We start from the raw sequence: 26,476 nt of genomic DNA on the forward strand, positions 1-26,476 counted from the left end.
TGCAAAGCCTTGATAAAGACTTCACTTCGACTGCTGTGCGCAGGTCTAATCTCCTGGTTTCCGTTGTGATTCGGATATATTGGAGAGGGTCAAAAATGATATCATGATTGCGGAGTGGTACTGATTATGAAGATAGATTGAGAATTTGTAGACTACAGACCTGCAAACACTAACAAACAAGAGAAAGAGGGGTGATATGATTGGGACTTACAAACTTCTGAAAGGATCATATAGGATTTCAGTTGATGGAAGTTTTCAATTTATGGAGAGTGGAAAAAGGACAAGAGAGAGCATCCTTGGAAGCTGATAATGAAGACTGCTAAGAAGGGAATGAGGGCTAGATTTTTCTCTCAAGAGTGGTGCGTGATTGGAATGGATTGCCATTGGATGCTGTGAGTGCAAGCAGCGTGAATGAATTCAAGAATAAGTATGATAGTTGGTGTGCTTTGTTTCTGACTTTGTTTCTGAAATGAGTTTCTGACTCCCTGGAGGTCTGTCTTAATATATTTTTTAAAGATTTTATTGTCTCAGATACATACATACATATTTTAATAATAATAATAATAATAATAATAATAATAATAATAATAATAATAATAATAATAATAATAATTCATTACATATGATACATACACTACATAGTTTTCATTATATGATACAACATTACATACATTTCTTTACATTTGATACATTCATGTATTCTGGTAATAATAATAATAATTTTTTTTCGCAATAATTAATTATAATAATTTATAACATATGAGACATACATTACATACTTATAATTACACATGATAAAACTTTACATACATTTGTTTACATGTGATACGTACATTACATGCATTTCATTACATATGATACATTTATTTTTTATTTATTTATATTTTTTTTTTTTATCTTGGATGAGATGAGATGTATTTTCTCAGTTTTCATCCTTGAAGCTTATTTGAGGATGAAATAATAATGTTTTTTATTTTTATTTTTATTTTTTAATAATAATAATGATAATTTATTGATTGCTAAAATATTTATACATACAATAAACATCTTGTGTGACATCGCACCTTATAATTTTACAGAGTTAAGCACTAAGTGCTGCAATTTCTACATTGGATTTCAATTAAAATTTTTAATAATACTGTTTTTTGACTTTATTTTATGTATTTACAACACATGTTCTTCTAATATTAACAATGAAGATTATACAGAATTTTTTGTATAATTTTCTTTTTTCAAAGTTTGAGAAAGAAGTGATTATACATACAAATTTTTGCATTTGTTTATAAGGATTATTTGTAGATGAGTGAGGCAAGTTAATCCCACCTACTTCGAAGCTTGGGATAGCTTTTATGAAGAGAGTGGTATTTAGCCTTCACTATTTATGTTTTTTAATCTTCTGTAGTTATCTACGTGTTTTAAATTTCTTGGAAGGTTGTTGAGTTGCGTGAGTATCCGCTGTGATCTCACAAAAGAACCGTATGAGTTGTTGAAGGGTGTGGGGACATAGAGAGTTGTTGTAGGTCGTGTTATACAATATATGTCTCAGTTGTTTCGACAGGTGATATTGAAGTAATTCCTTGTTAATGTTAAGTAGTGTTTCAGGTTTTTAATGCTCAGAATTCTGTGTATTGCCATGTATTTATCATTATTATTAACAACAACAACAACAATAATAATAATAATATTTTTTTTATTAATTTCTAAACTGTTTATACATATAATTTTGACACGTAATCTCTCAAATATTTATTTATATACAATGATCATCTTGAGTAACATTCAGTATATTATTTTACAAGGTTCAGCATTGAGTGCTACATATAATGAAATTTCAATAATAGTGACGATAACATAGTATTTTTTTTCCTATCTTTTAAAACAACAACACCGTAATAATTTAAGTTTTAAAAGAGGTAAACCGTGAGTCGACATATCGGTACCAATAAATAACGGATAATTTCTGTAAAAGATCTTATATTGAATACTTTAAATCTGAAAAGTCTGGACTTTCTGAACATGCCATCTTCACTAGACACAGAGTTCATTGGTGAAAGACAAGAGTCCTTCACAAAAGTCAGTTTCTCGTGGAACGCCTTTATAAAGAAACATGCGAAACTCTACTTCATTCTCCTAACGTAAACAGATCCGACGGCTTACGTCTATCCCCTTTATGGGAGATAGTACTTTACAAATCAGCTAATCTTTCCTAACTTTTTATTGTATTAATTTTTTTTTTTTTTTTTAGGAAAGTTATTGACCTTTTTAGTTATCTTACACCAGCTACTTAGGTGACGCTTTTTGGAATTGTCAGTTAGTGTTTAATTTTGAGCTTAATGTACTGAAGATGCCTGTGACACACAGGCGAAAATTTTACTAATAAATAATCTTTCTACGTGAGATTTTTCCGTTATTTATTGTGTACCGACAGTAATAATTTAGAATTATACAGCTCAGAGTTACACAAGTTATATAATATTTTATAATATAATATTATAATATTATATAATATAATACACAAGTTATACTATTACACATAGTTTACTATTTTTTTTTCAAAGTTTGAGAAAGAGTGATTATACTACAGTATTTACACATGTGCAATTAAAATATGATAAAATATAAAAATAATATATATATATATTTTTTTTTACAATGGCAAAGTTTATTATTCTCATCACAAATTATTTACAAATATATAACTGAAGTATTACTATATCATATTTTCTGTTTACTACAAGTATTCATTACAGAATGTTAAGTAAATAATGTTAGATAAATACTACTACTACTACTACTACTACTACTGGGGTGTAATGTCCCAACTGCATCCTCGAAGCTTTCTAATTATCTTATCTGAGGATGACACTGGATATATATATATATATATATATATATATATATTTTTTTTTTTTATTTTTATTTTTTTTTTATTGATTTGGTTGTTGTGTTGGAAGTAGGCAGGTGTTTGGGAGGTCAAATGAATGATCTGAAAGGTCTGATCAAAGTGAAATTGCCAATATATCCTGTGTTATTGCATCTGTATTGATGGTTCACACTCTTTTTTATTGTGGGCTTCTTTTTGAGCTAATTAGGAGACTTTTTTCTTTCACTGTGGCAGCCTTTCTATGTCTTCTGAGCTTTTAATTTGTATCGGTTTTAAGGTTTGTGACTTCCTTATGAATATCTTAGCTTCTCTGGTCCAAAAAAATTGGTAATTGTTTTCTATTTTTGCTTTCCTTGCTTGGTACAGCAGATTCTGGTTGAATGGTGATATATGAAGATTGGTGTATTGTCTTGTAATGCGTTCAAGTCCTTGGGAACGGCTTTTTTTCTGTCTCCTGACTTTTATGAGATTGTCACTTGTGGACTTGCTCGTAAGGAGAATTATGACTGGTGCAGATCGTGGCAAGAATTGGTTTTTGCTCTTCCTAGAAATCCGATTTACGCTCTGAATGTCGTTAAGCTGCAGGGGGGGATATCAATTGCATGGCCTAATTTTAAAACCACGTCTCTGAGGTTTTCTGTAGGTGACATCTCAGGAAGACCGTTTATGACAAGATCTTCTTTATGTCGTTGCTGATTTAAACGTTCGTATTGTAGTTTTAGAGAATGAAGTTCTTGATGGAGTTTAGATGTCTCTTTCATCAAATCATTTAGTGCGTTAATGCTCATTTTAATGTCTTTTACCGTTTGCAACACTTCTATAACTGCTGAATTATTATGTTTTACCAAATCTTCATATTCGCTAGACTTTTTTGTTATTTGTTCGTTCTGTTTATTAAAGAGTTCTTGCACAAGATCTACTAAGCTGGCTTTTATGGTCTCTAGTCCGTTTTCTATTAGTATATTTAAAGAGTTGAAATTATAGGACTCACCTGCATTTTTTTGTCTGTTCAGTTCATCGTCTGATTTGGCCTCCGGTGTAATCTGCTGCATCGTAGGTGGCTGCTTTGGGTGCGTTTCTTTGTTCTTCCTACAGAGTACGCACTTCCATTCCTCGCGTGTTACATCGGATTTATATTTATGTTGCCCGGTGTTTCTGAAAAGCCGGCACTCCTACTGCATTTCGTACAAGTTATATTATTTCCGTTGGACGATAATTCCTCCAGGCATTTTATACATTTCATGACTCACATTTCTTCCCTTAGGTAGTTTTGCGTGATTGTAAAGATGGCGACGTCCTTTGTTTTTCGCTGGTTGTTGACCACGGTCCTCTCTGTTAACTTTTCAACACTTCAAAATTTGGTTTCTTCTTAGCCGATCTGGTTGAATTTTATATCACTGTCTTCGGCGTGATAAGTAGGGTTACTTGGGAACACTTTCAACTTAAAACAGGAGTTGGAACCACTTTAATACTATAAAAAAACTGGAGCAGTGATATCACTGTGCGCCCGTTCGTATGCCTATACAGCGCCCTCTATGTCAGTAGTAATAATAATAATCTTCATCTTCTTCTTCTCTTCCGTCTAAGACGGGTTGAGTCTTCTCTTGAGCAGTCTTCTCTATTCCTTGCTGTTCGAAAAAGTTCCTTATATGTTCTGCATCCCGAGATGTTCTTTATTAATTTCAGCCAGGTAATTCTTGGTCTTCCAGGTCTTCTTTTTTCAGTTGGAAAAGTATTGATTAGGACGTTAGGAAGTCTGTCTGCATCCATGCGTACAGTGTGTCCAAACCATCTCAGTTGTTGTTTTCTAATTTTTTTCTATTATTGTCTTTTTATACAATAGTTCTTGTCTGACTGTGATGTTTGTTTTCTTTTCTATCCAACTTGTTCTCTTTATTTTTCTTAAGCATTTCATTTCAAATGCCAGCAGTTTTTTCTCCTCTCTTTTTTAACTGTCCACGCTTCTGCTCCATAGATGACTGTTGGTATAATTATTGCTTCATATAATTTGATTTTGGCTTGTTTAGATATCTTGTTTGTTTTACAGATTTTCTGTAATTTTCCCATGGTGGTCCATCCTATCGCTATTCTGTATTTGATTGTTTTGAGTTCATCTATTGTTTCTGTTAGTTTTGATCCAAGGTATATGAAGTTGTCTACTTGTTCTAATTGTTCTCCATTTAGAGTGGCTGAGAAGGTAGTTCTGTTCCTCCCTATTTTCATCACTTTTGTCTTTTGTATATTTATTGTCATGTCATATGTTTTACAGGTTTCATTTATCTTGTTGATCAACTTTTGTAGTTCATTTGGGGTTTTTGCAAGAAGGACGAGATCATCTGCATATTTGATATTATTTATGTTTAAACCGTTGACTTTATTGTGCCTGGTGCTTTATTGTATTTATGACATTGATTCCAGGTTCATTGTCTATTGCTTTCTTTACAACTTCTTCTAGATATATGTTGAATAGGCATGGGAATAATGGGCATCCTTGCATTACTCCTTTTTGGATCTCTATGGGTTCTGTTGTGAGTGTGTCCTTTTTAATTATTGCATTTGTCTTAGAGTAATATTTTATCAGAAACTGTATTATATATTTGTCTATTGCTTTTTCTAGTAGAATTTTGAGAAGGATTTCTCTGTTGATGTTATCGAAAGCTTGTTTAAAGTACACAAAACAACAATATAGTTCTTTATGGTCTTCCCAGCTGAGTTCTGCTAGTTGGTGCAATGTGAAAATTTGGTCTATTGTTGAATAGTTTCCTCGGAAATCAGCTTGTTCTATGCCTATCATTTCTTCGTAGGTGTTTTTTAATCTATTTTGTATAATTCTTATGAATATTTTATAGGTGTGAGGGAGTAAATTGATTGGTCTGTAATTTCTGCAGTCTCTTTTGTTTCCGTTCTTGTATATTGGGATGATCTTTCCAGTTCTCCAGTCATCTGGGATCTCTCCTGTTTGTAGTATTTTATTGAATAGGGTTGTTAAATATTCTATTGATACGCTGCCTCCATATGACCACAGTTCAGTAGGGATAGTATCAATGCCTGGTGCTTTATTGTTTTTCATCTGTTTTATTGCGTATCTAACTTCTTCTTGTAAAATTTTTAGGTGATCATTATTTTCTTCTATTGTTGGCATTGTAGTTTTGTTTCCTTGGTGGAAGATAGTTCTTAAAATGGTTTGACCAGATTTTTCTTATATATTCAATATTCTCGGTTTCAGTCATCTTGTTGTTCATCATTGTTACTGCTTTTGCTGAGAATTCCTTTGTAATTTCTCTTACAGTATCATGGAAGACTTTTACATGTAAGTTGTTTTGTTGGTATGCTTCTTGGCATTTCTTAGCTTTTTCTTCTAACCATTTTTCTTTGGCTTTTTTGCATAGGTTATCAACTTTATTTTTTAGTGCTCTGTATTTTTCTCTATTCTCTTCATTGTTTTGTTGGTTTACAAGTATCTTGGCCTCTCTTTTCTCTTCTACGGTAGCTATGATTTCTTGGGTTATCCACTGTTTGTTTATTTTGGGTTTGGAACCTAGAGTTTCTTTTGCAATTGATAACACTGTTTCTTTTCCTTCTTCCCAGTATTTTCCGCTGTTCTGGAAGATGGAGGGTTTTAATTTCAAGCACATCTGTTCTAAAATCGACTTCTGCTTGAGCTATCTTTTAGTTTTGATAGGTTGATGATTTCTTCTTTTCTGATATTATTTTTCCTGTTGAATTTTATCTTCACTTTTCCAGTTAATATTTCGTGGTCAGTGTCAAAATCAAAACTTCTTAATGTTCGTACATTATTTACTGATCTTTTCCATTGTTTGTTTATGATGATATAGTCTATGCAGTTCTTTATATTACCATCTGGGGGATGTCCATGTATATTTATTATTAGGGCGTTGATAGAACAATGTGTTTGTAATCATTAGATCGTTTGCTTTACAGAAGTGGAGTAATTGTTCTCCTCTGTCGTTAAGCTCTCCGTATCCAAATTTCCCCATCACATCTTTTTTGTCTGCTGTGAACTGTCCTATTTTAGCATTAAAATATCCCATCACTATCATGAGTTCTCTATTTTGGGGATTATCTATTTCCTGTTGTAGTTCTTCATAGAAATTTTCTATTTCTTCCTCTGAATAGTTACTGTCTGGTGCATATATTTGGATTATTTTAATTGTCTGACCTTTTTCTTTTGCTTGAAGTTTGGCTGTTATTATTCTAGGAGACACTGGGTTTATTTCAATTACTGAGTGTGTAAGTTTCTTTTCAATTAATAATGCAACTCCTTCTCTGTGTATGTTATCTTTTCTTCCTGAGAAGTACAGTCTTCCTTCTGGTAAATCCATGAATCCATCTCCGCACCAATGTGTCTCTGATGAACCTAAAATACTCCATTTCAGTCTTTTTAAATTTTCCTGGACTAATTGTAATTTTCCAAGTCGGTATAGTGATCTTATGTTGAGGGTGGCTACATGTTTCACATCCTTGGCTGACCACATTGCTGATTTCTCACCTACTCTATGTGGTCTTTGAGTAGGCGCGTCGGTTGTCCCGTACGCAGTAAAACTATCTCGGTTTGTAGACTTTCTCCTGCTCATAAAAGTTACTGGCATAATAATGTAGCCAGCTTGCCATGCCTCTGCTACATCCTTTGGTCCACGGCTCTTTATTCTTTATTCAGAGCAACCCATTTGGGTTTCCCCCATCCGCCACCCGGGAGACGCGCCTGGTAGGAGTGTGGTCTCCCCCAAGATAATAATAATAATAATAATAATAAGAAGAAGAAGAAGAACAATTGTGCAACTTCAAAGAAGCTATCCAACTATTTACAGCAATTAAACATCAGTGAGTGACTCCATATAACCAAAAAAAAAAAAAAACAGCATTACGACGCTACCTTACGGACAATTCTTAGATTCTTGGGTAGAATCTGAATTGTTCTGAATCGCCATTCAAATTTCTGTCTATATATCTTGTTTTGACGGTCATCAATTATGTGAATAAATTTTTTTTTTAAATTTTTTTTTATTGTTCTTTCAATATTTACATATGTACAATGATCATCTATTCAGTATATTATTTTCCTAGGTTCGGAACTTTGTGCTACGTATAATCAGATTTAAATAGTAATGCTGATAACAGTTTTTTTTTTTAAATAACAATCATAATAATAATAATTTACAATTATATTGTTCAGAGTTACATAAGTAGTATTATATTTCAAGTTTGAAAAGGTGTGATTATACAACATTATTTACACATATGCAATCTAAATATTATATTTCCTAATTCTTACAAACATACAGTGTAAACTCATGATTTACATTTAAAATAATTTTTTATTACATTGCATACATTTGTTACAGTTATTATATACATTACATAGATTTGATTACATATGATACATTACTTACATTTGTTTACATCTGTTACTTACATTACGTACATTGGTTTACATATAATACATGCATTGGTTTTCATGTGATACGTACATTACATGAATTTGGTTACATATGATACATCTTGGATGAGAACTAATTTCTTTGCTTTCTTCCTCGAAGCTTATATGTAAGCTTATCTGAGGATGACACCAGTTGGTTATTATGAATTGTTTTTTTTTTTTTTTTTTTTTGCTGTGTTGGGAAGCTGCGAAATCTGTGATTGAGAAATTCGCGCGCGCACACTCACACATACACACAGGCACGCACGCACAATAACTTGGAATGCATTGATGCATCGCTGAACTGGAAGCCTGAACGAATATATTGTGTTTCATTAAATTTGTATAATATATTTTGGGTGCGTGTTTCTTGTTCATAGTATGTCCTTAGAACCCTTTTCAGGCCATGTAATTTGTAAGGTTTCTGTATTGAAAAGGTAATTTGTTTATCATGTCTGGGATGTAGAAGTTTCGCGTGGCCTTTCCGTAGTGATCATTGTATTTATATGTGATATAATTACATATAAATACAATAATCACTACGGTAAGGTCTTGTTATATGGTATGTATTTCTGACTGTCCTGTAGTTGGCATCGAAATAATGTTTTAGCAAAGCTGCATAGTGACATAAATGTTTTGCTGTCAGTATTTTGTGTTCTGACATTGCAATTTATAAGGTCGTGATTTTCTCTTTGTTCCCAAAGTTTTGTCATTTTGTATTGTAGCGACATTAATCTATTTAATTTATAGGGTGCACAGAAAGCATACGTTGTTATAGCGTATCTTAGTATATTTTGGCATACTGGGTGTTTTTATGCGTACGGGAACTATGTCTTTTAACCTGTAGAGTTTGCCACTTATTGTTCGGAGTTTGTTGTGTAGATGGTTTATGTGGCTATTCCAGTTCATATCTGCATCGAAGTAAACTCCAAGGTATCGTATTGTTTCAACCTGAGTGACTGTAGTGGTTTTGCTGTTCTGTGTGTTTTTTATGTTGGAAAGTGGATGTTGGATGGTTATATATTTGTTATAAACTGGTCGAGTCAGTGGATTTCTGAATATCATTAATTTTGTTTTTTCTGAGTTTAGATGTATGGAGTTTTTCATGAGCCAGTCTATGATCAGATTTATGGCATGTTGCATATTTGTTTGGGCTACGCTTGCATTATTATGGATGGATATTATTGCTGTATCGTCTGCGTATTGGAATATCTTACCGTTGAGTGGTAGCTGATTAATATCGTGCGTGTAAATGTTGAATAGAGTTGGGGAGAGTACAGCTCCCTGTGGTACTCCACAGGTTACTGGTAGCTCTCTGCTTCGGTTTGACCCGATACGCGTGATATGCTTTCTATTTTGAAGGTAGTTTGTAAACCACCTGTGAAGAGGCCCGTCTATTCCAACATGCCTCAGCTTTTCTAACAAGGTTCGATGTGTAAGTGTATCGAATGCTTTAGTTAGATCAATAAAGACTACCATGGCAATTTTGTTTTTGTCTAAGGGGGTATTAATTACGTCTGTAAAGTCTTCCAAGAGAGATGTTGTTCCCTTATTTTTCTGAAAACCATATTGTGTTTTGGGGATAATATGAAAGATCTCAGATTGTGCCGTGAGTTTCTTCAGTATGATCCGCTCCACAATTTGATTGATAATTGGTAATGTTGCTATGGGTCTGTAATTGCTGATTAAATTTCTTTTTCCATGTTTGTATATGGGTGTAATTATGGTTGTCTTTAGCATACTTGGTATCTGTCCTGTTTTAAATATTTTATTTATTAGTTTTAGTAGGATAGGACTTAAACTAGTTGCATGTTTCTTATATCTTTAGGTCTAATACCATCTATTCCTGGACCTTTGTTTGGTTTGATTTGATTTATTGCAGAGAGAAGTTCTGCTTCTTTTATGGTTGGGAACCATAATGTCTGTTTTGATTGTGGTCCAAGTGAAGGATCACGTTTTGTGATTGGGGGAATATTTCTGTGTAGTTCTTGGATGGAGTCTGCAAAGTATTGGTTAAAGTCATTTGCTAGTTGTTGGATAGGTTTTGCGTCTTTCATGAAGCTGAGTTTTATGGTTTCGGAGGCGGTGGTGTTGGGAGCACAGTATAGCATCTCATTGATCAGATGCCAGGTTTGTTTCATGTTGTTTTGTGCAGATGTTAGTTTGTCTCTGTAGTAGCTTCTTTTTGCATTTCTGCTTTGTGTTGTAAGGCGATTCCTTGTTATCTTATATTCAGTTTTTAAAGCTATGTTATTTGGATATCGCTTTAATTCTTTCCATAAAGCGTCCTTTCTGTGTATTTCTAGGATTAATTTTTGTGTTATCCAAGGATTTTGTGTTGTTTTTGAACGAATTCTGACTTTCTTTGTAGCTTTCTTATATATTTCCTCAAGTGTGAGTTTAATGTTGTTTTGTAAGATATCTGCTGAATCTGATGTCAGGTGTTCCCAGTTTGTTTTCTTATTTCGTGGTTGACTATTTCTTCATCTATTATTGTTTTCTGTCGCTTTTCTTCTGTGGGACATTGCATGGATATTGTCTTGGTGTGCAGGTTTAGAGAGGTGAAGTAATGGTCTGCTACTTTGCACTTTATGACTGATGCAGTGTAACTATTTGGTGGTGCTCGGATGTTTATATGATCTAGGCAGAAAGCAGTGATAGTATTTCCGAATATTTCTTCTCTGGTACATGATGTTATTCTTGGTATTAGATTATACATTGATAGTGTGTCTAGGTATTGTACAGTGTTGTTCTGGATTTCGTTTGCAATATTTATGTTTATGTCGCCAATTATCATTAGGTGTTTGGTTGAGCATATTTCTTGGCTTGAAAGCCAGCAATTGAGTTCGTTCAGGAATTTTATCATGTTTTGGTTTGGTGGCCTGTAAATAGCATTTATATTATGGGATGCTGTGTGTATTAGTGGTATTAGTGATTTTGAGGCAAAGGGTTTCAGCATGCTCAAACTGATTGGCCGTTTCTTTTGCTATTAAGTTTTGTTTGATAAATATTAATATTCCACCCCCTCTTTTTGTTTGGCGGCATGATCTATGTTGTTGGAAGCCTGGAATTTGGAAAGCAGCCGCTTCGTCATTAGTTATGGATACTTCTGTAAGAACCAATATATATCAATAATATCAGTGTAATTCCTCAGATAAGCCTGTAACAATAACCAATCTTTTCGGATGCTTCTGATGTTAATATGCAAGATTGAGAGACCTCTCGCTTGTACTGTGTGTTGTTTCCATGCATCAAGCGATTCGAAAGTATAATTACTGATGTATTCTGGTATAATTACATCTATCTGATGGTTTTCACATTCATTTTTGTTGTGTTGAGATCTTCTTTTTCAACTAAGTTGGAGTCTTTTGTTTCACTCTGGCAACCTGTCTATATCTTCCGAGCTTTTTATTTGTATAGACTTTGAAGTCTATGACTTTCTCAGGAATATTTTGCCGTCTTTGATCCATAAAAATTGATACTTTTTTTTCTGTTTTTTCTTTTCTTGCTTGGTACAAAAGATTCTGATTAAAAGGTGTTAAATACTCAGATAGAAAGATTGGCGTATTTTCTTGCGATGCATTTAAATCCTTGACTACTGGTTTTTTCAGTCTGCTGGCTTTTATGAGATTGTCTCTTGTAGCCTTGCTTGTCAGACGAACTATGACTGGTGAGGGTCGTGGCGAGCCTTGTTTTCTGTTCTTCCTGGGAATTCGATTTATGGTCTGAATATCATTATGCTGTAGCGGGATGTCAATTGCATGGCCTAACTTTAAAACTACGTCTCTGAGATTTTCTGTGGATTCGGTTTCTGGAAGACCATTTATGACAAGGTCTTCTTTATGTTGTTGTTGGTTTAAAACTTCGTATTGTAGTTTCAGGGAATTAAATTCTCGACGGAGTTCCGATGTGTCTTTTATCAATTTGTGCTGCCTGTCAGTTAATGCGTTAATGCTGGTTTTAATGTCTTTTAACGTTTGTAAGTCTTCTTCGACTTTTGAATTATTAAATTTAGCAAACTTTTCATATTCGCTATTTTTTTTTTTTTTTTGTTATTTGTTTATGCTGTTTATCAAATAGTTCTTGGACAAGATCTACCAAGCTGGCTTTTATCTTTTCTAAACCTTTTTCTAGCAATAAATTTACGGAATTCAAATTATAAGACTCACCGGTAGTTTGTTGTCTGTTCAGATCATCGTCCAATTCTGTCTCCGGTGTAATCAGTTGTGCCGTGGGTGGCGGCGTTTTTTTGTTCTCTCTACAGTTTAGGCACTTCCATTCTTCTCGTTTGGCATTGGATAATTAATAATAATAATTATTATAATAATAATATTAATAATAATAATAATAAATTCACAGGGTCAGCAAGAGGATCGAAATCTGTTAATCTACTCTATAATATAAAATGATAAGCTTTTTTTGTAACGTTTTTGTGTCACGTTTTTTGTCAAGTTATTTGAAACGTTTTGAAACTTAGGGACTATCCTGAGTGTCGAGTCTTCAAAATTCGAGTCATCACAATTCAAGCAGAACCGGCCTACCAGTCCGGAACTCGGGGAGTTGCGCGCCGGGGGGGAGAGGGGGAGAACCCCCCCAACCTTTTGAGTCTTCAAAATTCGAATCATCAAAATTCAAGGAGAACTGGCCTACCAGTCCGCAACTCGGGGGGGTTGGGCGCCGAGGGGGGTTGAAACCCCCCATCCCGAATTTAAGGAGACCCGGCCTACCAGTCCGGAACTCGGTGGGGGGGGATCCGTAGGCGTCGTCGGGTGGGGGGGGCGGAACCCCATATCGAGTCTTCAAAATTCCAGTCATCAGATTTCAAGGAGAATCGGCCTATCAGTCCGGAACTCGGGGGGGGGGGGCACAGGAGTGAGGGGAGAGGCCCCCCCTAGTAGACTATAATATAGTATATAATAAAATATATAGATTCATTCTTGATGTTCGAGTCTTCCGAGGTTTTGAAATTGAAAAAGATCATCATTTATGTGTGACATCAATATGTTCTCCCCCCCCCCCCCAAAAAAAAAAAAAAAAAGTTGGATAAAGTACCGATATCTATTAGACAACAGAGAACATAGGTTCAAAGTTAGCTCATTATCTGACTCCGATAAAAGAAAACTATATCAACAAAATATAAATGAAAAATAACAGCAATGAATCTGTAACTGAAACAACTAACAAATGAATCTGTTAATGAAAATGGAATAATCTCTGAAATATTTTAGGAGACACAGCCTGAGAAATCTTAGAAATGAAAAAAAAAAAGGAAAAAGGAAATAAAAGGTTTTCGTAACTAGGACAGATGTCAATAATCAGGAAAATCATAGATGAAAAAACGGAAGGCCTATAAAATGATAAAGCACAAAAAAATGGAGGTTGAAATTGAATATAAACACAAAAGAGCAACAACAAAAAGAGAAAGACGTAAAAGATATAGTGTTCAATGGAACAGTTTTGTTAACCATTTAGAAAACAATATTGATAAACCTCAAACACAAACATATAAATTTATAAGATACATGAATAATGTGATAACACATTATACATGTGTTATGTAACATCTTAAGAGAATCGATCAAGATCAATATCATGCCTTTGGAGGACTGGATTAAATACTATAAAGCAGAGGTCGGCAACCTTTTCAAAGTCGCGGGCCACATTCAACTTTTATTTTCAACAATCGGGCCGCAAGCATAGCAGGAACAATCTATTTATTGTGAATACTTTGCTTGTTAAATATGTTTTGATGAGGAGCCAAAGAAGCTTGTAATTTATTAATTGGATTTTTTCTAAGTTCATAGTTCAAATCCTTGTATTGGTTATCATGTTCATTCTCGTAATGACGTCTGATATTATATTCTTACATAACTGCAACAATTTTATGACGAATAAGACAAAGGGGCTTACCCCTATTTTCAATAAAGAAATACTTGCTCTTCCATTCATCATTAAGCCTTCTTTCTTCGTCTGCAATTTTACGTTTTCTTGAACCCATTTTTTGAAATTATTTTTAACAAATATATATCCTCTGAAAATAAATTATTTTCAGAGGATATAAAATAATCTATTTATCTTATGAAAAAAAAACATGCAATATAAAATAACCAATTATATAGGAATAACAAAAAGTATAAATTAGATATTTAACCTAAATTTAATAAGCAAGAAAACAAGAATAAGAATCCATAGCAAGACCTATCCTAACATATGGTTCAGAAGCCTGGACCATAACTCAAGCAGATAGAAAACGACTGATAAGCTCTGATCATGCGCAAAACATCTGGATATAATAGCTGAACTTCAAAGGAAATGCAACATCTCAAAGAAACTTAAGGTGATATCTGTTTTAGATCACATTATCGATCTTTATACAGCGAGATGAAGGAAGACTCCCCAGAAAGATACAGAGATATCGACATTGAGGGAGATGGAATAGAGGACAACCTTTGAAAAGAGGTGGAAGAGACCGCAACAGGCCACTAGGCCTATTATTGGAAAGGAGGAAGATGAAGAAGAAGATGTACTGTAAAGTGAAAAAAAACTTTTGCGATGCAATAATACAACTCAAATTGGGCCCAAAAGATCAAATGCTATACAAAATCAGGTTTACCTCTGCCACATAGATTTTGAAAATGCATTTGACACTAACTCTCATAAAAAAATCATGGAAATCTTAAAAACCAGCGAACGGGATTCAAAAGTAGTAGGAATGGGAAAAAAACTTATATTAGAATCAACACTCTGCAATAACACACTTTCAAAAGACACATATAAAATGAGGACATGTCCGACAACAATGTGTATTATCACTATTGTAGTTTAGGATCATGCGCGATTGAAATACAAAGAAATATCTCAGTAGGTGGAATAAACAAATATCCTCAATATGCAGAGGATGCACTACTAATAAAAGAGAATGAACATCTGTATATTAATATTAAGTTTTAGTAATATTAAGAAGATTCTTAAAGAAGTGTCACATATTAATATATTTTAATTAATATATAATTTAGATTATAATATGTTAATATAATTTTAATTATATTAACAGGTGATAATATTAACACTTTGTTCTGATTGTTCGTATATGTTCTAATTTAGTATTATTTTATTGTGTGTCTTTTTTTAGGATTAGGGTTTGGGCTAAGTGGAATTCTACCGATGGTGTCCTTAAATCAGTACTTCGTTAAACACCGAGCGACAGCAACAGGACTTGCCTTTGCAGGAAGTTCTGTTGGTGCTTTAGTACTTCCAATACTCACCGAGGTTTCCATCGAAAAATACGGCTTACAGGGAACATTTCTCATCCTGAGTGGCATAGCAATGCATCTAATTCCATCAGGAATGTTTCTCAGAACGCCTTCGTGGATCAAGAGAAGAAATAACAAAAGTAGCCCTCTTTCCAGTGATAACAAGACCAAGGCCATTGTTCATCCTGAAACAACTCCCAGGAGTACCCGAAAAAATAAAGCTGTTCCTGAGGAATCATCCCCAATACACAATGGCCACATTACTTATGGAACTTCTTCCGACAGTTTGCCACCTGAACAAGAAAAAAAGAAAAATAAGAGAGGAAATATTTTTAAAAACTTCTTTCGATTTTTCAGTACACCATTGTACGTTGCCATAGGTATTACCCAAGGAGGGTTTGGTTTCATATGCCTCAGCTTGGCTACTATCATCGTAGAAGTCGGAATGGACAAAGGAATACCAGAAGTAACAGCCATATATCTCATCTCGGTTTCTGCATTTAGCACCTTACTGGGTCGTATTTGCTTTGGGTGGATAACAGATCGAGGTTTCGTGACCATAAAAAATTTTATGTTGACTGGCTTCGTCTTGAAAGGAGGAATTATGCTAGGATTTGCGTTTATAAAGGGGCATGTGGGTATTTTTTCGATGGCCTGTTGTTCCGGTATAATTGAAGGAGCCATCAGGGTCACGTTTTCTGTTCTTGTAGCTCATTATATGCCGAATGATCAAGCAACCTCGATGGGCTGGATATCTTTCATTGCTGGCTTAATATTCTTTTTAATTGCCCCTACTATTGGTAAATATATCAGTTGAAAATAATTATATTAATTGCAGTGATTTTTGTATTGGTGTGTTTGTTTATTGGATATTACCTTCGATTACAGCGAATTTAAAATACCAATCATTCAGGCATTATCGTTTATTTATATATGAAGAGGTAACTATATGTATGTATATGTGTATATATATATATATATATATATATATATATATATATATACAGAAATATTTCTATAACAAAAGCCATTGCAGATAAAGTCTACTAGATGAGAGTTAGTCAAGTAGCTCTGTTTTGTGCGAAATGGTAAATGTTAGATGGTTCATGATCCTCATCTTCGAAAAGGAATTTGCTTATGTATTGCTGAAACTGTTTTCCGGTTCTTTCTCTTCCTGTATATCTATTAGTTGAAAGAGCACTGAAAGTAGGCGAAGTTGGATTGAAGATGGTGTCCCAATGAGCTCCACTGACTTTACGGAACTGTTTCGATTCCGGAGCCGTTGCTGTATTTCTTCAAGAATGAGAGTATCAGGAATGTGATTTTGTCATATTCATCCTTGTATTGATCGAGAGCATGTTGTTCTAAAGCCACCGATTATATTAACTGCTCGTTGAGCCTCCGTAGCTCATTCGGTATGAACGAAGCCCTTTGGTTTGGTAAGAAAGACCTGGGTTCGATTCCCGTCAGTGATGAGCAGAACCTTTATCTAGTCTCTTTGGTGAGTTAGCCAGACTCATGCGATGGTTGGGGTTTTTTTCCCACCGGAAACTCTGTTTTTCATCCACTAGAATAGGCAATTACAGTCATGAATACTTAAGACCCAGCCATGTGCTTGATTCGTCAGCTGTGCCAGTGCCTAGCCCGGATAAAATTAAGAGAGAGGGGCGTTGAGATGGTGCCGCACTTCCCTGTAAAACGCCTCACGGCCGGTGCATCATCATACGCTAAATAAATAAATAACTGCTCGTTGAGTAGTGAAGCTGCATGTCTGGGCTCCATATGTAAATATAGATCGACTAGTGATTTTGTAGAGATGAATTTTGTTGTGGCATTTGTGGAGATGAGATTGGATTTCAGATAATAGTTACATTTTTATGGAATTAAAGAGTTTTTTGATTTCGTTTCTTTTTTGGACAATCTGAATGTTAGAGTTAATCAGTACATCATCCGAAAAACAAAGACAGCTAATAAGCTTTAGTTGTGTCTTGATAAGTAATCAAAGGTAATAATAAAAAGATATGGTGTCAAAGCGTCTCCCTGAAGAACTTGGAAATAGGGAAGCTTGCTGTTATCTCTCCATTAACCATTACGTTTTCATCGTAGTTCTGATGGGTTCTGCTACTGCTTTGATTGCTTTCATTTCAGTCTATTGACCGAATCGAGGGAGTTTGTAAAATATAAAGTGAAGATTAAATTAAGTTTTTTATCTCTCGTTTCTTGCTCATTTTAGCAGCCTTTTTAAAGGCAGTGGATGTGCTTAACGGTGCTTCTGTTTTTCAAAAAACCTGCTTGATTTTTGAGCAGATGAGGAGAAGAGGTGTCATGTAGGTTCAGTTCGGTTTAGAAGCATCCTGTAATATATTTTGAGTGTGTTAGGAAGGATGTGATTCTTCTTTAATTTTCTGTCTTGCTTAGATTTACGTTTTGGGAACTGGCATCATTAGGCTTTTTCTCCATTGTGATGAATTGTTGAATATAACTCGGGACGTATCAAATATATTTCACAGTTGTTTCCAAATTTCTTTTCTTCCCTATAAAATAACCTCTGCTGTTATATCATCCAATGCAGGCAGTGTATGCAGTGCCTGCATTGGATGCAGTGTAACAATTGATTGCAGTGTAACAATTGAATGCAGTGTAACAATTTTACAAAGCAAATTCTTGCATTGGAAATTGTTACACTGATGGGTCGTTCTGTTTGGATTATTATTTCTGGCAATGCTTCTCTAGTAAAGTTCACTGATGAATTATTCAATCGTTTTTCGAAGTAGCTCTTCCAACTTAAGAGCTGATTATTTTTGTCTTTGAGTATCTTGCGATTTTAACTTTGATTCTTAGAGTCTTGGACTACTTTTCTTTGATGCATAAAGAATTAGCTATCTGGTTCATTTCTGTGGTTTTATAAGTATATTGATATGACTCCAATTTCTGGACAGCCTGAAATTCTTTTCCTTGTCATTTAGAAAGTCCACGTATATACTTGATAGTTTAATTCCTTTAGCTGAGTATACAGATTGTGTACCCTTCTAATCTTATATTGATACTTAATGTCAGGAGTTTCTTTATCAATTCTTTAGTGGTTTGTTTTACCCATTCCCTTAAAAGATAAAGCCTTGATGAACCAAATTTTTTTCTTTTTTCCTTTCATTTTCTTTTCTAGTTCGATTTAGTTTCTTCTTCTTCATGTATGGTGTGTGCAATATGTTTGGTAAAATTCTGGAATGATCTTTTGGCAATGGGTCTTCTGTTAGTTTGTTTTATAGTGCTTCTTTATACCGAATTTGTATGGTAGAAAGATTTAGGTCATTCCAGTAATATTTATTTGCTATTCCTGTTTTAGGGTTAAAAACAGTGAGATAAAGTTTAATATAATTACCTATTATTCTATCATCGGAGTTTAGTGCCACATTATTGTCAGTTCTGCAATTTGGAGTTGATCGCACCCGCTTTCCATTGATTAAAACATGATCAGCTTGTGATCATCTTCCAATTGGATGCTTCCAGGTTCATTTTCTTTCAAGTTTCTGTGGAAATGTGCTTTGCAGATTGAAAAGATAATTTATGTGATTGAAATATCCAGCAATTATGTGGAGATTGTGTGTTGAAAAAGTCTTAACGCTGAATGCAGAAAGAATTCTTAGAGTTTTTACCTGAAGTCTCGGTGGGCGCATAAGTACAGATTACTGTTGCTCTTGAGCTAGATTTTAAAGTTATTTCCATTATTGTCTCGGAGACTTTGGAAATTAATGAGATTCCACTATACATCTCTTTGTTCACTAGGATTCTGATTCCTCCTTACCAGATTTGTCTGAGGATACATAGATCAAAGTCTATTTTTCCAGTTTGATTGGCTTCATTTCATTCAAAATCTGACCTCCGCCTGTGTTCTTGGATGCAGATTGCATCAAGACTTGCAGAGTCTGTTCCGACTCAAAGTTTACGAAATTTTACACATTTCAAGAGGATACGAACATTGCAAGTATATACAATCAGGGGTTTCTTTCGAGTTGTTATTTTGTTTGCCTACTTCTTCCTTCTTTAGCTTGTGGGCTATCTCGAAGACTTTCACCGACAGGCTTCCTAACGTGTTTTTAAGAAAAATGAATGAATGTGTCACTACATGATTTTTCAGTATCTTTTACTCCTTTCGTAATCAGCCAAAAATCCACATATCGGGTGAATGTCCCAGGCGTTAGCTTACAGGAAGTCTACCCAGCGTTTCTGGTGTCACCAACTGAGAGGTCACCAACCAACTTGGATATTATCACACAGATCACAATTAAAAATTACTAACCAAGAGACACTTTGTTCACTGTCCTTTTTTCCTAACACCTAATATTCTTTATAAAGCAAATTATAATTTATAATTTCAAATTGTTTTTTCTTTAATTTTATATATTCTTATATTTTTTATTGATAAGAAACCAAAGTTAACAACACCTATTATTTTATATAAATTTGCATTATATAACCATCTGTTATATAACAGATAAAATTCCTTATATAACAGATAAAAATTCCTGGTGTCATTGGCATAGGAGAGGTGGATGAAACCCTTGGAGGGTAATGGATGACAATGTTGTAGCCAATGAAGTTCTAACAGAGGCTCGGCTATTGCTGTTACCCTCCTGCCATGATCAGAGCTTTAATAGCTCAATAACACCTTTTCCCTACACTGTCCTCTACAGATAACGGGGAAGATGAAACATTCTTACTTCTCCCCTTTAAGCCAGTCCTTATAAGGACTATAAGGATAAAATTTCCGCTCCCCGTGTGGTGAGAGGAATTTTTAGCCTTAATGTACATAGCCTCAATGTAGCCCATGCATGTCGTACGAGGCGACTAAAATGGGTACCCAGGGAGGGTAATAGGGTAATGGATGGCAATGGTGTAGCCAATGAAGTTTTAACTGAGGCTTGGCTATTGCTGTTACCCTCCTGCCATGATCAGAGCCTATAGCTGTATATTACCCTATCCATATTTTCTTTACAGATAACGGGGAATATGAAAAGCATTTTTGCTTCACCAATCTAGCCAAAAAGATAAAAATTCTAGAAAGTAACAGATGGCAATGCTGTAGCCAATTAAGTTTTAACTGAGGTTCGGCTATTGCTGTTACCCCACCATGACCAGAGCTTATAGCTCAATAACACCTTATCCACACATTTTCTTCTACAGATAATGAAAATTATCTGTAGAAGAAATATGAAAAGGGGAATATGAAAAGCATTCTTGTTTCACCCATATAGCCAAAAAAAAAAAAAAAGAGACCTGTCTTTCTCGGTATGTTCACAGCTATAACTGGTTAACCCTTCTAACTTTCTGTGTCTTATTTTCATCTTCTATTTACGTTTTTGACGAACGGTATCATATCTTTTATAATAAAACCTGGATGACCAATGAGGTGATATGAACTAAGTAAACAAGTTATTATTGATATAATATGTACTAAAACTAGCTGCTATTTATAAAACTGATGAAGCTGTTATTAATTAACATTTATGAAACGCATGCTGATAAAAAGCAAAATTAATATTGATAAAACCGTTACGAAAACCTATCAATTATGGGAAGACAGCGTATAGGAGGTGCAACTTCTGTAGCTCTATTTCCGTTTGTTTTCATGACGAAAGAGTGTCATATCAACAATGTTGACGATTATTTCATATCGTAGAATCTGTGGGGGATGAAAGTGAGAGAAAAGGCAATAGGTTCGAAAATGATCGAGGATTTACGCTATTACGAAGTAGCAGGAGGGGTGTTTTTTTGAAGATCCATACAACTTCTTTAGCAGATTATTTGAACATAAAATGCGTTTTAGTTCCGGCTGAGGGGTTCATGTGTGTGTGTGTGTGTGTGTGTGTGTGTGTGTGTGTGTGTGTGTGTGTGTGTGTGTGTGTGTGTGTGTGTGTGTGTGTGTGCGTGCGCGAAGTAATTACAGTTATTCAAATATGATATGATAGATGAGCAAGCAAAGAAACAAAAAAAAAAACGCTCAGTTATTAATAACAAAATTTTAAAAAATGTGCGCGTATTCACAGTTAATCTATAAAGACTTTAATTTCAAAACTAAATCATCAGCTAACGCCTTTTTATTCCCGTATACGGGAAGTAGGCGAGGCCATTTAGCCCTATCTAACTTTTGGAGACTGAGTGGGCAGTTCAATCTCCACTGGTACCAATCAGAGAGATAGATGGCCCAAGGCTATCACTAATTAAGCGGTACACAATGAGGAGAGACGGGTCAAATGTGCCGCCATCTCGTGGTCCCTATCTCTAACACAATATATTTAATGTCTGAAATAATGTGGGTTCTACGGTAGATTTTCTTGAGTTTGCGGGACGAAAAACCCGCTTGCCCGTGCCAGAGATCGACTAACTCGGGAACCTGTCGAAAAAAGGCTTAGAAAAATTTCCTCTAGTCGCCAACTAGACTCGAAACCAAGTCTTCCTTCGTGCGGCCAAGCACCGTGGTGTACAAAGGCCACATCCACTGAGCTACACAGGCTCTAAAACTAGACTTTCAAAATTTTACGAAATTAATGAAAATTATATTTCTTTATTATTTTTTACGGAAATTATCTAGGAAAACTTTGTATTCATACTTTTGCATTTTACACTTAGCATCCTGCAATAATTTTGTTTATTAAAGTCTCATAAAAGGCCAATATTGTTTGACATCATGTGAATGAATTCACTTTTAGCGCTAAAGAAACGGACTTTACTCCGTAAACATCTTCTTCCAATTACGCATAAATAATGAGAATTAAATTATATATTTAAAAAATATATATATTTAAAGGGACGCTTTTCCCCATTTTGCACAAAGGTGACATGTTTTTTTTTTATTTTGATTAATGTTTTTAACTGTCACCGTATTTTCGCAGATAAACATATTCTTATTCTATAATTAATTCCTCAATAACCAAGAAATCTAAAAATTTCAAACAAAATGCATCTCTTGGCAGACTGACCTCCGTTAGATCCCCTGTTAATAATAAAAACTGTTTCGCATGTTTGTAATTTATTATAAACGCAAATATCAAAAATAAGTACTTCATAATAATTCGTATTTGAGGGAAATATTATTATAACTTCTCCCAAATTGTCTTTACTTCAGAGGGAGTAATGTGTGTTAACGAAATCTTGAAAGAGATACATAAACGTCCAATACACAAAAAGGTATTGGGACACACTGATATAGACTGATAAAAACCCTATACGATTAATAATCTGTAAAATCCTTTAAACAAATTTCCCAAAATTGAATAATCAATATTTACAAAATTTATTTCATATTCCCATTTAATTACTGAAATTGCTAATTTTACTATTTTTTATTTATGAATTATTTATTTGCATTGCAGGGTTCTTCAGAGACACTCTAGGGTCTTATGATTATTTTTTCTATCTTCTGGCGAGCATTTCTGGATTTTGTGCTTTTCTGTGGGCTATGGAGCCGCTTCTGAAGAGGTGCCAACCCAAGTATCAACAACTTCCACAAGAACAAAATTTTTCTTGAATAAAGTGCATAACGTTTATAACAATAAACGAAACGAAACGAATTAATGATTTAAAATATTATTTTATGACTACCCGTTAGCAAATGTGTGTGGCTACCCTAAAAGTACGTTTCTTGTGATCTGCATGAAGTCCACGTAAATGTGAAAACAACTCTTCAAGTAATTTTTTAAAAGATTCTGGAAAGAAATCTTTACTAGGTTTGACATACTGTCAATGAAAATTCCGTCTTGGGAATATTAAAAAGTCGCATTAAAAGAGTCTGTAGCATAAGTAGAGTGGAAGTTTCAATTCTGATGTCTTGGAATATTCATGGAATTAAAAAGGAGTTCTTTAGCAAGCACGTTTTCGTCGCGTGCAAACCTTCATCTTTGACCATAGATTTTTTGACTAGAAAAAAATACTTTTTTTTGTATTAATATGTATATCAAAAAAGAAACAATAGAAAGCATTATTTAAAAAATTAAAAGATGAGTGTGGTTAGATGAACTCATAAGTTTTCAATATGACTTCGAGAAATAAGTTAATTCATACCATTGCCAATCTAGATGTTCTCAAATCTTCTAATCAAATTCAGTATATTTATTAATATCCCTGGTTATTGACCAATGTACTGTAAATATCTTAAGTAAATTTTATAGTTTTTATTTGGCAACAGCTAGTAATGTATTCCATAGGTGCAATGAGAATGTTGTTGTTGTTACATTTTAATTCTTAAAATGAAAATTTATAAGATTTGCTTTTTTGTTTGAATACTTAGATTTCATAAATGAAATTAAGCAATTTAATTAACCTACATCGAAAAATTCATGTAATCAAAAATAATGTTTTTTCGTAGATGCACTAAAATTGTTTCATTTTGTTTTGGCAATGCTTTCACTAATGTCCTCTATGATTTTCATAAGCTTATTGAAGATCATTTGGGGGATAACTACCGTTTAGTGGATTGATATATAATAAAAAAAAAACTGTATTTTTATCTGAATATTTATTTCCGGTTTAATACACAGCAACAAATAAACGAAACAAAGCGCACAGCAAATATAATAAATATAAATAACTAAATCTACTAATGCCTTTTATTCTATGTAGAGAATAGGCAAAGCCATTTTAGATTTATCTAACTTTTTGGACTGAGTTGAGTTTTCAGTCTCTACCAGTAGCCAATCAGATATATCCGGCCGGCTCAAAGACTATCAGTAATTATAAAGGTCATCCGGTGAAGAGAGGCAGGCAAGTGCAACCATCTCATGGGTACCTAAGCCTAACGCAGCATATTGTTGTCTGAAATAGTGTCGGTTATACATAGGATGTTATAATAATAATAATAATAATAATAATAATAATAATAATAATAATAATAATATTATTATTATTATTATTATTATTATTATTATTATTATTATTATTATTATTATTATTATTATTATTATTAATAACCGCAACCCCGATATCATTTTATTACTCTCCTTTGCACTCTCTCTCCAATATATCAGAATCACCACGGAAACCAGGAGACCAGACCTCTCAGAGTAGTCCAAGTGAGGTCTTATCAAGGCCTTGTAAAGAGAAAAAAACTTCCTTATCTTTACTACGTCAAAGTTCGTTTCAGCATTGCCATTATTCTCAGAGTTATAAGTACAGTTTTCACTATATGACCCTTTAATTTCAACTTCCTGTCTATTAAAATTCCAAGATTCCAGCCTCATAAGTTTCTTTTAGCCTAATCTTACCAATATAATAAGACATTGGATATCTAATCACGCCGAAGTGAATGACTTTATATTTACTGACATTGAACTGACATCCATTTTCCCATGCCCACAATTCCAGACTATCCAAAGCTTTCTGCAAAATTAGTATCATTCCTGATTACCCTACCTATCTTTGCATCATTAGCAAATAGGTGTAAGTCGCTTGTCAAACCCTTCCCAATATCATTAATGTACTGACCGAATAACAGTGGACCAAGCACTGATCCTTGTGGTACATCATTGTTTATCTTAAATCTTGCAGATTCCCATAACCATATACAGCTTTTTGATGTCTGTCAGTCAGCCATCATCTTATCCCCGCTAATATTCTATAATCTAAATCCATAATCTCCAATTTATGCAATAGTCTACTATACTGTATTCTGTCAAAAGCCTTAGCAAAACCCAAAAGTGTCATAGTGTGTCCATTACTCTCGTCTAATAAAATTTTTAATGAATGATCGTATGTTTCAAAGAAGATTTAATATGAATCATAAGTTTAAAACACAGATTTGGAAAATATGAATGAAATGAGGTTATTCTTTCGTTCCGTCATTTGAAACAATATACAATTCATACAAACTGTATATTTAGACCGAGCGACTCTCTTAGGTGGCCAAGGAAACTACAGAAAAACACCTGACTTAATAAAGTTAGGAGAGAAATAATTAAATACAATACTAAGCAGAAATAAAACCTGTTTTTATATGAACAGAAAATAGCGTAAAACTAAACCAGGAAAGGTGTATGTTGTCGTATCATTAATAATACTTCTACTGATAATAATAATTAAAAAAAGCCTGTTGTCATCGAATGTACATCCAGTCCTGATTCTCTGTGGAACAGGTGATTTAAAATAGATTTGGATATATCTGTAGATAAAAATTATTAGCAATCCTTACTAAATACTCATTCAGTAAGACTTTCAGTTACTAACAGTTATTTTTAATTTTTTTTTTAAATCCTTTAAAGTATTCAAAACTTTTGAATTGTATTAATGAAAACTATTATCTTACAGATCTTAACATTTTAAATATATTTATAAATAATGATACATTTTTCAAATCTAATATTCTAATCGGTCACTTTTTTCTTCTTCTGTATTCTTTATTATTACTATTTGCATTGTTCTAACCTAAATCCTAATTATATATATGATTTGTTTTAGTATTCTGGATTATATTTCCAAAGCTAAACTCAGGAGGGATGTTTGCTCGGCGAAGAAAGTTTAGCGAAAACAGGTGTTTTATATCAGAAAAGAGATTCAGATGAAAACCATATGTACATGGAGTAATACAGTAAGATGTGTCTTAGAAGAGAGAAATATATTTTATAATGTTGGAATCAAGACAGATAACAGATTAATTAACAGATTAACTTTTCAAGCAGTATTATCGTAATATCGTGGACTCCCCCATCATCGACACAATCATCAAAAATTTGAATATTATTTATTTATTATTATTGTTGTTGTTTTGAGATTAAATAGACAAAATAAGACTCACAGATCTTTTAACACACACCTTGAACAAATAAATCCAATTAATCTGCGACCCTTGAACATAATTTTTGACACTGGTATTATTCCACAACAAATAAAAACTTCGATGATTATGCCAATTAT

At 33.7% G+C, this 26,476-nt stretch overlaps 1 protein-coding gene across 1 annotated transcript in view; it reads left to right on the top strand.

The window, feature by feature from the left end:
* LOC150109966 (monocarboxylate transporter 9-like) overlaps window positions 1-24,075 on the top strand; it is a 63,607-nt gene extending 39,532 nt beyond the window's left edge. Inside the window, exons 6-7 of the mRNA XM_090400564.1 lie at window positions 15,454-16,374; window positions 22,945-24,075. Coding sequence (XP_090256690.1) covers window positions 15,454-16,374; window positions 22,945-23,099 — 1,076 coding nt within the window. The 3' untranslated portion in view covers window positions 23,100-24,075. The remainder of the gene's footprint in view (window positions 1-15,453; window positions 16,375-22,944) is intronic.
* Window positions 24,076-26,476: the final 2,401 nt, after the last annotated feature.

This window comes from Typopeltis vanoorti, chromosome 1 (assembly GCF_054136105.1).
Source record: "Typopeltis vanoorti isolate ZY-2024b chromosome 1, IOZ_Tvanoo_1.0, whole genome shotgun sequence".
Classification (NCBI taxonomy): Eukaryota; Metazoa; Arthropoda; class Arachnida; order Uropygi; family Thelyphonidae; genus Typopeltis; species Typopeltis vanoorti.